General features: G+C 41.4%; 1 protein-coding gene across 3 annotated transcripts in view; it reads left to right on the top strand.

The window, feature by feature from the left end:
- The window catches only part of mettl16 (methyltransferase 16, N6-methyladenosine), a 73,512-nt gene extending 62,065 nt beyond the window's left edge, over positions 1-11,447 (top strand). For all 3 annotated transcript variants that reach the window (XM_069912146.1, XM_069912148.1, XM_069912147.1), the window contains exons 9-11: positions 3,250-3,423; positions 4,765-5,352; positions 9,964-11,447. In XM_069912146.1, the coding sequence (XP_069768247.1) occupies positions 3,250-3,423; positions 4,765-5,352; positions 9,964-10,029 (828 nt within the window). In that variant the 3' untranslated portion in view covers positions 10,030-11,447. The remainder of the gene's footprint in view (positions 1-3,249; positions 3,424-4,764; positions 5,353-9,963) is intronic.
- Positions 11,448-13,439: the final 1,992 nt, after the last annotated feature.

Here is a 13,439-nt window from a genome sequence, read left to right as displayed (position 1 = left end):
CACCTGAAGAAACACACAAAGATCAGCGTGTACAAAGCCATTGTCATACCCACGCTCCTGTTCGGCTCCGAATCATGGGTCCTCTACCGGCATCACCTACAGCTCCTAGAACGCTTCCTTCAGTGCTGTCTCCGCTCCATCCTCAACATTCATTGGAATGACTTAATCACCAACATCGAAGTACTCGAGCTGGCAGAGTCCGCAAGCATCGAATCCATGCTGCTGAAGACCCAACTGCGCTGGGTGGGTCACGTCTCCAGAATGGAGGACCATCGCCTTCCCAAGATCGTGTTCTATGGCGAGCTCTCCACTGGCCACCGAGACAGAGGTGCACCAAAGAAGAGGTACAAGGACTGCTTAAAGAAATCTCTTGGTGCCTGCCAGTGGGCTGATATCGCCTCCAACCGTGCATCTTGGCACCTCACAGTTCGGCGGGCAGCAACCTCCTTTGAAGAAGACCGCAGAGCCCACCTCACTGACAAAAGACAAAGGAGGAAAAACCCAACACCCAACCCCAACCAACCAGTTTTCCCTTGCAACCGTGCCTGCCTGTCCCGCATCGGACTTGTCAGTCACCAACGAGCCTGCAGGAGACGTGGACATACCCCTCCATAAATCTTCGTCCGCGAAGCCAAGCCAGAGAGAGAGACATTTGTTCAGTCTACACCAAAATATAATTTAAGGTATGAAATAAATTATAGTTGCTAGGCCTCATTGAATCAAATTTTCTCAGACAGAGCAGTTGGAATGTTACAGTTGGCTTCAGCAGATGAGAGCAAACGTTCACTGGGGTTTGCTGTTTCATGATTCCTGTTTCTTGACGTGGATCTGCAGAGTGAAATGAGGATTACATCATCTGATCTCTGCAGTTGTGGACACGCACTGTTTAGGACTACTAACTGAACAATATCACAAGAAACTTAGGACAGCAGAGGATTGAAGCTGAGGGGAAAGTCTTCTATGGTTAACACTGACTCAGTTAAATATAGATTTTTGTTGTTTAATCGATCTATATTTTCAACAAGCTCTCAGATAAACATACTTCATGCTTTCAGCAAACTTTAAAGTGGCTTTTTATACAATTGGTTCACCTAAAATCATTCCCGTTAAAAGCATCACTTAATGTTCTATATTTAGAACTAAATAATTAACCATCTCTTCAGTGGCCCTTTGTGCTAACCCTGACCAGTAATGTTCATGTCATTTACTGTGTGGTAGTTGTGAGTCCAAGAAACGATCACATCAAGGCAAACATTCTTTCATTGGTACAGTGAAACTCCGATTTTGCACACCACGATTTAACGCAAATTCGGATATAACACAATGATTCGTTGGATTCTGGCATCGGGCTCCCGGATTGATTTTAAAATGCATACAGAATAAATAAAGGAGAAACGGAGATGGTGTAGTATGTAAATTTAACAGGGAAATACAGTGAAACCCAATTTAGCGCAACCCCACTTTTCACGATGAGATTTTATGGAGCCCCAATGATCGCGTTATAATGGGGTTTCACTGTATTTTCTGCCTTAATCTTTACTGAAGTGTTGTATTTTCAGTAACCCATGGATTATCCAGTTTTTGATTCTTTTAAAAAACACTTTTTAAAAACCACCTCCTTGTGGAAACAAATAGCATGCCTTACCTTCTGATAGTAAAGTTACTTAGGGAAATAGAACATTTGTATTTAATAGGTTAAAGGTAGGAATTACTCCTGTTCACCTGCTGCACACTATATGATTGTATAGCTGTGTATTGTACTGGGAAAATGAGGCTTGATTGCATTCTGCACTCAAATAGTTGCAGGATTAACTCCAAGAACCACCATTTACCATAATTCATGAGTATCCTGTCTGATTTTAGACCAAACATTTCCCTACTTGATCTTTCCCTAAAATCTAAGCCTGTCATTCTTGAAATTGCCAAATACTGGGCATTTTTCTAACCAAATTCCAAAGATTCCTGATCTCTGAAAGAAAATTTCTCTAAATCTCAATCCTGAGTGGCTGATTCCCTTTATCCTGAACCATTGATGAGTCATCTAATTGGAGCAGGGATTCAATGGGCATCAGCAGTCCTGCTGCTGGGGGGGGGGGGTGGGGGGGGTGTAAATTGACTAAACCACCACACATTAATAACTGTCCTAAGACATTATCCAAGACTGTGAGGTAGATCTACCAAGCAGGGAGGGGCATGGTAGAACTGAAGTTGGATGAGGAATAAAAATGGACAATCATCAAAAGTTTTGCAGGAGTGAAACACAAAAGTCTGCAGATGCAGTGATTGTAGTAAAAACGCACAGAAATTGTTTTCAGGTTGGATAATTCTAATTCACTAAATTACTTAATCCAGTAAATGCCAATGTCACTTTGATTGATGTGAAAAGAAACATTTACAAAGTAGTAAAACTATTTCTAAACCATAACTTTTTTCAGTAAATTGAAAATGTTCCTGGAATTAACGTCCTTTCTCTTTGTGTGAGGTTGGTTTCCATTTACCGTACAAATGCCGTCATCAATATCACCAATGTACAGAGAGAGTGCGAACAGGATTCACTGGGATCCAACCCAGAATGAAGGGTTGTGGTTAGGACAGATTGGAAAGGCAGGATTTATTCTCATTGTAAATGTTGGAGGCTGAAGGGTACAGTTCTATAAAATTAAGATGGGTGTGGATAGGATATGTAGTCAGAATCTTTTTCCCAGCTCAGGGGAGTCTAGAACTAGAGGGCCAGGTTTGAGGTAAGTGGGACTTGCTGTTAAATTAGATATTGTATTTCCAACATACCAATGGTGACTTCATGCTAAAGGAATTGGATTTAAAGCATTCATCATGTTCTGAAGCCATGAAAAAGGTACATGTTATTCTCGCCTCTCTCCCGCTCCTGACCTGATCTAAAATTCAGACACTCTGATTTCAGTCCATTGCTCTCGTGAGTCAAGGGGAGACCCCACTGCTTGTCCCACTCACTCAGACTTTACATGTCCTTTTTCTTCACTGCTGTATTACCACCTCACATTCTTTACAACTTGAACATTAAAGTGATTGTTTTATTGCAAGTCAAGGTGAGGTTCAACTAAATACCCAGCTGTAGATTTTGTTTAATAAGCTAAGAATTTGTTGCAAAATGTTTTGCAGTGTTCCACTTTGCCTGATTTTTTTTTCTCTCTCTGTAAACACTACAGTAATTGATTCGTAAAGAGTTGTTGCAGTACCTATTGTGAGCATGCTCTTTCTTTATCACCCCAGTCTCCTCCATCCAAGAAAAGGAAACTGGAGAAGCCACGAAAACCCATTGCTTTCATGGTGTTGGAATCTACAGTTAAGGAACTGAGGAATAAAATTACAAGCACAGGATCTGTATCTTCTAAAGCTACAGAAGTGGTGACAGCAACAGTGGAAAAAATTCTAACTGAATTGAAGGTAAATCTCAGATTCTTTCTATTTGTAACATGAATCCATGGTGTTGCTATTGAATGTTAAACTGTATTATTCTCTATATTTTGTCTTAATATCACAAGTAGAAATCTCCATTCCAAGACATGAGAAACAGTCATTGATAGGATATTGAAGCCAAGGATCAAGTAGTATCTTATACTTCCCTAGAAATCTATATTACATTAGGGATTTGACTTTTGTATTGTGGATACAATGGAGTGATAAGGAAATTATACATTTTTAGAAAGACTAATGCATATTCCATAGAGCATATTTGGTAATTGCAGAACATTGGAAGATGAAAGTGTACAAGTATCTACTTTTTATGGATAATTAAACCACAGTGACAATTCAGGGATTGCCAAGCCGTGATGTTATTAGTGATACCAAAGCTTCAGATATATACTTCTGGTTTGTTAGTAGGCTGTTAAACAGGGAAAAATGTCGTAGGATCATGAATTCCAACCAAGTCCTCCTCCTCTCCCCCACACAAATCTTATGGAGCTAAACTGCAGCATGTAATAACTCTTTCTTTTTTTAAAAATATTGTTATTGCAGCATGTAATGACTCTAAATCCGCCCTGATTTAAGATCATCACCGTCTCTGCATCCCAGCCCTGCCCAAGAACTTCAAAATTTAAAAGACCAGATCATTATATTTACCAAGTGCACCATGTGAACAGTTACTCAGGGTTTTAATGTAAACTGGTGAACAGGTTAAGTGTGCAAATGAAGTAACATTTACAAAATATTTTCTTAGAGTCACTGATAGAAATTGAAGGGGATGTGTAGGCCTTTCACGTTTTCCTTTTTGCATGTTATTTGCATGATTTAATCCAAATTATTTGAAAACGGAAATGTTTTGAACAGTAATTTCCAAGGCCCCAGCGGTTTCCAATGCTTATTGTTTGCTGCTGAGGCCAGATTTAAAAGCCCTCCAATTTGAAAATGTAATTGACAATGTCATGGAAGTAAACTATGTTAGGGTTCACACTTATTTTGAGGTCTTTCAACACGTATTAGTCCTGAGCTCTGCAATTTTTGTGGTGTATCAAATTATTTGATAACTCAGACTCCAAAATCAAAATAAAAAAATCAGTTTCTCCTTGCAGCAGATTTTTATTGACATGTTGAAAAATGAATAATTATCTCTCTCCTGCAATAAGTTATCCATTCCAGGTCTTAATGAGCTCCAGTCCTTGGATTTCCCCACAGGTTCAATAAAGCATTGTTTCAAACACAAGGAGCAGCAGCGCATGAATAGCTGCAAGATCACTTTGGCCTCATTGACATTTACCGTACAGCAGTTCTCCTTTGTCTCCCCAGGTCCTTTTTAAACGCGTGCCCTGTGGTAAAGATGAAGTCAGTTTATTCCTAACAGCCGTGCGTAACTCTTGGATTCATGTTCGTCGAAAGAAACGAGATCAAGCGAGGCAGCTTCGGGAGCTCCCCAGAGCCATGTCAGATGCATTGCAAGCTGCAGAAGCAGAAAGTGCCTCTAAAAATAATTCTTGTGCCAGTACAGGTCCTGACGGTGCCGAGAGAAGCAATGTTGAAGCAGATAATGAAGGGGAGCTCCCAGTTAACGGGAGTAGGAATCTCTTCAGCATGTTGCCGGTTGATCACGAAAACTCTATGGAAACTGATGAAGAAAATTTGAGATGTGAGAGGGGTTCTCCTGGTTTTGGAACCGTTGATGCAATTGAGCAGGCAAAAGCCAGTTCCACTGTAGCAAGCCCGGAGGTAGAAGAAACTGCAAAAGGGAGTGGGAGCTGCTTTTTGTTCAAATGCCTGATGAACGTGAAAAAGGATGGAAAGAATGTCCATGTCGAAATGCACTGGGTTGAGGGTGAAAATAGGGACCTGATGAACCAGCTCTCTACCTATCTGCAAAATCAGATTTTCAAACTGGTGGTTAGTTAAAGCAATATTTTCATCTCGTCAACGTATTTTAATTATTTTTCTGATTCAGTATCCCAAGCATGCGTTACCAGATTTTGGTTTTTTTTATATACTGTCTTTTGGATTTTGAGGATGGTGTGTTTCTTTTAACCAAGTGCATATACAGTTAGCATGCAGCCCTTTTCCCTCGTCAGAGGAGTTATATATAAAAAAAATAAAACAAATTGCTGTGCTGTTATGACTTCAGTGAACAAATATTTCCCATGTTTTGGAGCTAATTTATCAGGAGATTCATTTGCAAAGATCTGCTCAGTTAGTTGATTCCAACCAAGGAGATGGGCCTGGAAATAAGAGAAGTCACAATCTGATTTCCTGATGACTTCTGCTCATGCAAGAATTCGACTTACACAGGATAATTGCAGTTTTAGTACGTTTTAGATCATACGTTCAGAATTAACTTGGAATACTCCACTTTGCAGCTCCCAGTTTGCTCTTGAATTATTCCAGAGTTTTTGCATCCACTGTTCTGTTTGATAGAATTTCCATCATCTTTACCCCCCTTTGTATGAAGTGTTTTTTCTCTTGATGCTGACTTGGACATTCGTTTCGTGTTTTCCCAATAAGCTAATGTCTCAGATAAATCATTGTGTCCTTGCTGCCAGAACAGAATTCTTGAAGCAATTTAAGCAAAGTGGGAGGAAGGAGAGAGAAAAGGAAATAGGAGAAAGAAGTTACAAGAACAAGATCACAGAAGATGAATTTTGTGAGACATTAGAGTGGAGTTCTGTCCTGGTCACAGACACTTGGCAGCTATTCACGTCTCAGAAATTTCTGTTTGAAAGGAATTCTGAAGAATTCTAGAAAGCTCGGGTCTTTGGTTCGTTCAAAAAACAAATAACCTTAGGGGAGAACTGGTGAAACGCTGCAGACGCTGTGATTGTGGTAGAAACACAGAAATACTGGAGGAACTCAGCCGGTCTCACAGTGTCCACAGGAGGAAAAGGTGTCCAATGTTTCAGGCCTGAGTCTTCTTCAAGGTATAAGCAAGAAACAGGCAGGCAGGGGAAAACTAATTCCTTTATATAAAGATATTTTAAATGCCACTTTCCAATTTTATTCAAAACTATTCAAATCCCTTTGTAAACCCTGAGATTTTTTCTTACCCTGTGAATGCAATAGTTACTTCATTTTTCTGTACAATTATTTTTAAAGGGAGCAGTTCATGCCATTTTGTTTTATAACATGAAATCCAGTGAACAATCAATATGCATGCTATTAAAGAAATTGTCCATTCAATTAAATCAGATTTAATCAGGCTATAATTCAGACTATAAAATGAAACCTTTGTTCTGTCTTTATAATTTTGTGTATGGTGAACTTTGAAAGAGAGGAAAAAGGTTCAGAAGGGATAGTCTCAGAACAGATCAATCAGCTCAAAAGAGGGCATCCACGTCCACAGTGCAATTCACAAGTGCTGGAAAAACTCCACAGGTCACGCATCATCTATAGGAAGGGTGACCTCTGTTTTGGGCGTGTGTCTTTGTCATGACATTACATACAACCCTGAGACTTTTTTTCCTGCTGGGGTGGCAGAATTACCACTTGTTGATAGTGGGGGGTGGGGGAAAGCTACACCCTGCACACAGCGTGGTTGGCTTTAGTGGTTAGCACAATGCCTTTACAGCGATTGGGAACGGGGGTTCAAATCTTGCGCTCTCTGTAAATGGTTTTTTAACATGTAGATCTGGCAGAAGATGAATGGCGGTGCAGAATTGTAACGAGCGAGCTCCAGAAGTGCGGTAGCGAGGGTCTACTAGTATCTGTGCGTGGAGGTGAGGGTGGCCCATAGAATTCGGTGAGAAAAGTGACAAGAGCGGTTTGTCCATGCACAGCAAGTAGCTGAGAACTTTGTGGCAGCAGTTGTTTTCAAATATAAAATGCCACATTCCACTGCACCTTCCGCCTTTGTAAAACGATGGAGAAGAAGGGTCTGGATCCATACTGTCTGGGCCTCTTTTTAATTTGCTCAAACATATTGGCTGCCCTGATTCATTTATGTGAATAGATGGGATGAATTCAACTCAAAACTCCATCCTGCTCGAAATGCTGTTTGAAACTAGAATACCTGGTGCCACCATGTGGCCTTTGGTATAATTTCCCTCTCCCATTTTGCATTGAATCCCAGAATACATCATAAGAATGTCACGAAATTCGTTGTTTTGTGCAGCAATAACAGTGAAAATATTGCTATAAATTACATTCAAAAATCAATAAATTTGAGCAAAAGAGGAGAAATTGAGGTAGCATCTGTGGTTCATTATCCATTCAAAAATCTGTTGGCGGAGGGGAAGAAGCTGTCCTTATGCTGCTGGGTGCTAACCTTCAGAATCCTGTGCCTCCTTCCTGATGGTAACAGAGGGCATTGCCTGGATGGTGGGGGTCCTTGAAGATGGAGGCTGCTTTCTTAAGCCATTACCTCTTGTAGATGTTCTCGAAGGAGTGAAGATTGATGCCCATGATGGCCCTGGTTGAGTTTACAATCTTCTGGTTTTTTTTCCTGTGCATTGGCACCTCCGTACCAGAAAGGGATGCAACCAATCAGAATTCACTCCACGGTACACCACTTGAAGTTCACAAGAGCCTTTGGTGACCTGCCAAATCTTCTCACTAAGTACAGCCACTAACGAGCCTTGTTCATGATTGTGTCATCATGGAAATGCTACGACAGACGTGATGTCCAGGAATTTGAAGTTCTTGACCCTTTGGACTGCTTACCCCTCAATGAGGACTGGTTCATGACCTCCTGATTTCCCCCTCAAGTTCACAATCAGTTCCTTAGTCTTGCTAACATTGAATGCAAGGTGGTTGTGGTGACACCACTCAGCCAGCTGATCTATCTGCCTCCTGTACACTTCCTTGTTGCTGCCTGTAATGCTACCCACATCGGCAAATTTGTAGACTGCATTTGAATTGTGTCTTGCCACCCAGTCATGGGTGTAGAGCGAGTAGAGCAGTGGGATAAACATTCATCCTTGAGATGCATCTCTGTTGATTGATTGTCAGTGTGTAGGAGTTGTTTTTTTCCACGTCGTACTAACTGTGGTCTTCTGATGAGGTAGTCAAGGACCCATTTGCAGAGGCCCAGGTTTTGGAGCTTGGAGACACAACACTGAGGCTATGAAGGTGTTGAAAGCTGAGCTGTTGCATGATATACGTGCTTCTGTTGTCCAGGTGATCCAGAGATGAGTAGCGAGCCAGTGATAATGCATCTTCTGTGGAGCAATTGTTACAGTACGTGAATTGCAGAGGGTCCAGATCTTTACTTGGGTAAGAGCTCATTCTGGCGCTATGACCAAGCTCTCAAAACATTTAATCACAGAAGAACTTAGTGCTATTGGTAAAAGTAATTGAGGCAGCTCACTCTGCTCTATGATTGATGCCCTTTTGAAGCAGGTGGGAACCTCTGTCTGCAGCATTGAGAAACTGAAAATGTCTGTGAACACTCTGGCTAGTTGGTTGACACAGATTTTCAGTACCTTGCCATGTACACCACCAGGGCTTGATGCCTTGCAAGGGTTCACCCTCTTGAATGATGTTCTGATGCTGGTTGTCAGCTTCTGCAGGAATTCTCATTGGTGCTGTTGAGTTCTCCTTTTCAAATCCCTAGGATTAATAGATTTTAGACTTCTGAGGTAAAGAGTATTTGAAAATCAAGACCACAATCAAACCATAGAATGCTAAAACACAGAAAACAGGCCAATCGGCCCTTCTAGACTGTGCCAACCATTATTTTGCTAGTCCCACTGACCTGACCTGCTCCCATTCCGTCACCCATCCATGTATCTATCCAATTTATTCTTAAAACACAAGATCGAGCCCTCATTCACCACATCAGGTAACAGCTTATTCCACATTCCCATACTCTGAGTGAAAAATTTTCCCCTATACCTTTCGCTTTCAGCTTATTTATCTCCCCGAATCGAAGTGGAAAAAGCCTACTTGCATCCACTCTGTCTATACCTCTCATAATCTTGTAAACCTCTCAAATCTCCCCTCATTCTTCTTCACTCCAAGGAATAAAGTCCTAACTTGTTTAATCTTTCCCTGTAACTCAACTCCTGAAGACCTGGCAACATCCTAGCAATCCTAGCATTAAGCTTATTGTCGACTGGACAGCAATGATCCCTAGCCTCCTGAATGCCTGTGAGTTGTCACCCTCCTTCAAAGGCTATGACTGACAGTTCTGTCATGACAAAATTGTCTTGCCTATTTGTGGGATACACCTATCTCTTTGAGATAGTATACAAACTCACAGAAACAGTAAGTTAGACTCAAAATTTGTACTGCCCTGAATACTTCATTTGAAGCTCTTCCTTGTTACCTAATTTTGTCACCAAACTTGTCTATTCCCTTCTCCCCCATATTCTAACTCGGAATCCAGAACAACTTGCTAAAGTTGTTATTTTCATCCAGTCCTTATAGCAACAGTTCTGTTCTCGCCACTCCATGGGCAAAAAAAGTTTCTGAATTTCTGTTTAGTGTTTCAATAACTGTTATGTTTTGATGACCTCTGCTTTAGCTCTTCCACAGAAATAAAACCTTTCTCTCCATCCAATCCAACAGGTCATCCTTCACTCCTTCTGCAGGGATCTCCTAGGTGCTGTCGAGTTCTCCTGTTCAAAAGATTAACAGATTTTTGGACTTCTGTGGAAAAGAGTATTTGAAAATCACGACCCCAAAGCTTATAGTCTACTGGGCAGCACTGATTCCTAGCCTCATGAATGCCCACAAGGGATAAAAAGAGCAGTCCATTCATACTTCCTTGAGAGTTATAGCGGTAACGTTCCTGTCTCACCTGAATAGATTTCTGGAAAATGGTAACCAATCCATCTATTAATTCAATGGGGTGACCACCTCTCCTCTCCTACTTCTGGGATGCAAGTTGTCATCTCTTTGGGGTCCATCAGCTTTTAGTGCCATTCATTTCTCCAATACTATTTTCTTGCTGATACTAATTTCCGGCAGTTTCTTACCTTCATTAAATTCTTGGTTCTCTAAGGTTTGTGGAAGATTGCTGAGTACCCCTTTTCAAGTCAAAATATTTACTTAATTTCCATTTCCCGTTACAAATCTCTCATTTCCGACAGTAAAGGAACTACATTTTTCTACTGGCATTTTTGTTACTCTTTACACACGTGTGACCAGTGGAGAGCTCGCCATATAACACGATCTTGGGAAGGCGATGGTCCTCCATTCTGGAGACATGACCTACCCAGCGCAGTTGGATCTTCAGCAGCGTGGATTCGATGCTGTCGGCCTCTGCCATCTCGAGTACTTCGATGTTGGTGATGAAGTCATTCCAGTGAATGTTGAGGATGGAGCAGAGACAAAGAAGAGGTACAAGGACTGCCTAAAGAAATCTCTTGGTGCCTGCCACATTGACCACCGCCAGTGGGCTGATATCGCCTCAAACCGCGCATCTTGGCACCTCACAGTTCGGCGGGCAGCAACCTCCTTTGAAGAAGACCGCAGAGCCCACCTCACTGACAAAAGACAAAGGAGGAAAAACCCAACACCCAACCCCAACCAACCAATTTTCCCTTGCAACCACTGCAACCGTGTCTGCCTGTCCCGCATCAGACTTGTCAGCCACAAACAAGCCTGCAGCTGACGTGGATATTACCCCTCCATTAATCTTCGTCCGCGAAGCCAAGCCAAAGAACACACGTGTGAAACTTTTTACAGTCCACGTGCATGTTTCCTTCTCGACTCTGATTCACTGTTTTTACTCTATTCGCCTTTGCAGGAATCTAAACTGTTCCTAATTCTCAAATTAGCTGACGCATTGTATGATGTGCTTGAAATTTAGTCCTTTAATTCTTAGTTTCTTATTAATATTGTACTTCCTTTTTTGGTAACCCCACCTAATCTATGTTGATGTTCAGTGGCCAATTATGTGTTCATTTCACAAATTAATTATGTTGGTAGTTTGCTATAATCTTGCTCTTTTACTTCCCTTATTCCTCCCAAATAGAAAATATGGTTTTAATACAAAAGTTTAAACTGTGAATAATAATAATAATAAATCATAACTGATCCAGTGAGAACCCAATCTCTGCTTCCAGTGCCTCTGAATGGATGCCCTTATCCTCCACTCCCCCCATCACTTTTGTGCATGTTCAGGCAAAAGCTCAATCTTTGGCGTCTCTGATGAAGGGCTGGGGTTTAAAAAGTCGACTGCCTATTGCTTTCCAAGGATATCATGTTGAGAAGAATATCAGGTTCAGTGGGTTCACAGAAAGACGAGTCTGGACACAATCGCACACAACTTTTATTAACACATGGGAAACAAACAGGAGAGAATGATAAACATTTCTTGATCACTCTTTATTTAAGTGATAATATAGGTATTCACCTCGGACTTTGGTTGGACTCCGACAACGATAAACCTATACTCAACCTGCTCACATACTAAAACAGGGATTTCCGCACACACCTGGTTCCCTGACCAATGGGGGTTGAGGGTCTCTACAAGTACCGACGTATCACAATACCTTACTAACAGTTTAGCTTCAGTGTAGTATCCACCCTACTAGCAATGTCCATAGTAGCGACCTGACGTGGAGTGATATCTGGGGCTTGGACCATGAGGCAGGGGAGAATGTGCTGTGTGTTGGTGTTATATACAGTGCTAATCTGTGCTTCGAGCCAATAATGACTCTAGGTGATTTAAATTAGCCAGTGGCAAGGTGTGCATTAATGAGTGGCCAAAGTCCCACCTTGATTGACAGGTGATGTGACCTCTGAATCATAGGAAGGACTCGTAACCACCCACAATACGTGCATTCCAGACAGGCAGGGAGGCCACGTTTCCCCCACACACAACACCACAAAACCTGCTGAGTTTCTTTGGTGTATTGCTCTGGTTCTCTGAAGAATCCTTGTTTACCTCTGAAAAGCAATTTTTGACACCTTTTCCAAGTTGTTATCTGCTCGGTTCAGGGAGGCAGTTGAGAATCAACCAATTTAGAGATCCTCGAGTCACATGAAAGCAGAACCATGTAAAAGAAATTCTCCAAAGGAATGAGGAGTACATGGGTTTCGTGACCGTGCTCTTATTGTCACCATTGTTGACACAGCCTTTTTAAATTGCAGGTGTATTGAATTTTTTTTTTTTTTTTTTTGGTTATTGTCTGATTTATTAGTTTAAACAATTATCTGGGCTTAAAAGAAAAAGTGATTGCACATTTTTCCCACACTTTCTTCCTTTTTTTGGTTTCTGGTTTTTGTATTTCTTTTTTTTTTAATTTTTTTTTTTTCACACCATAAATCACATTAGCCATGATATACACTATTTCTTTTTCACACATATACAGTGACTTTTTCTCCCCTCCCTTAGGTGTATTGAATTCTTCATGATTAATTTCTCCATCAAGTTGTGCAGGAGCCCCTGTGGTTATTTTATCTTAAACAGGTGCACTATGTTGGATATTGTTGGCCTCACAGGAGGAAAAGGCTGCAATAGCCAAGCGCCTGGCCCCACAGAAGGCTTTGCTGCACAGAAGGGGAGAATGATGGGTTTAGAGGGGGATAGATAGGTGTTTCTGTGGCTTCAAGTTACATTTATTCTCATCTGATTGTTCAAGTACAATCCCACGAAACAGACAACACACATGCCAACAAATAATACATATAGAGGACAGTATTCATATTTTCAAATAAATAGATATCGTTATGGAAAAATGAGAGTCTTGGATGGTTAGTATGAGCAGTTCTTTGAGTTGTTCAGCATTCTCACTGCCCGTGGGAAGCTGTTCCTCAGCCTGTATCTCTTTCCTGAAGGGAGCAGCTAAAAGATGCTGTGTGTGGGTTGGAAGGGGTCCTCAATGATTTTGTGTGCCATCTTCAGACAATGATCCAGTAGATCACGTCAATTGGGGGTGGGGGGGGGAGAAATGTGGAGAGGGACTCCAGTGATCCTCTCTGCCACCCTAATGGCCCCGTTGATCGATCTCCGATCCATTTCTTTGCAGCAACCGTACCACACTGATGCAGCCAGCCAAGATGTTCTCGATAGAGCTCCTGTAGAAGAATGACAT

This window comes from Narcine bancroftii, chromosome 14 (genome assembly GCF_036971445.1).
Source record: "Narcine bancroftii isolate sNarBan1 chromosome 14, sNarBan1.hap1, whole genome shotgun sequence".
NCBI classification, from domain to species: Eukaryota; Metazoa; Chordata; class Chondrichthyes; order Torpediniformes; family Narcinidae; genus Narcine; species Narcine bancroftii.
Note: the sequence above shows the minus strand (reverse complement) of the source record. Positions and strands in the feature narration are given on the sequence as shown.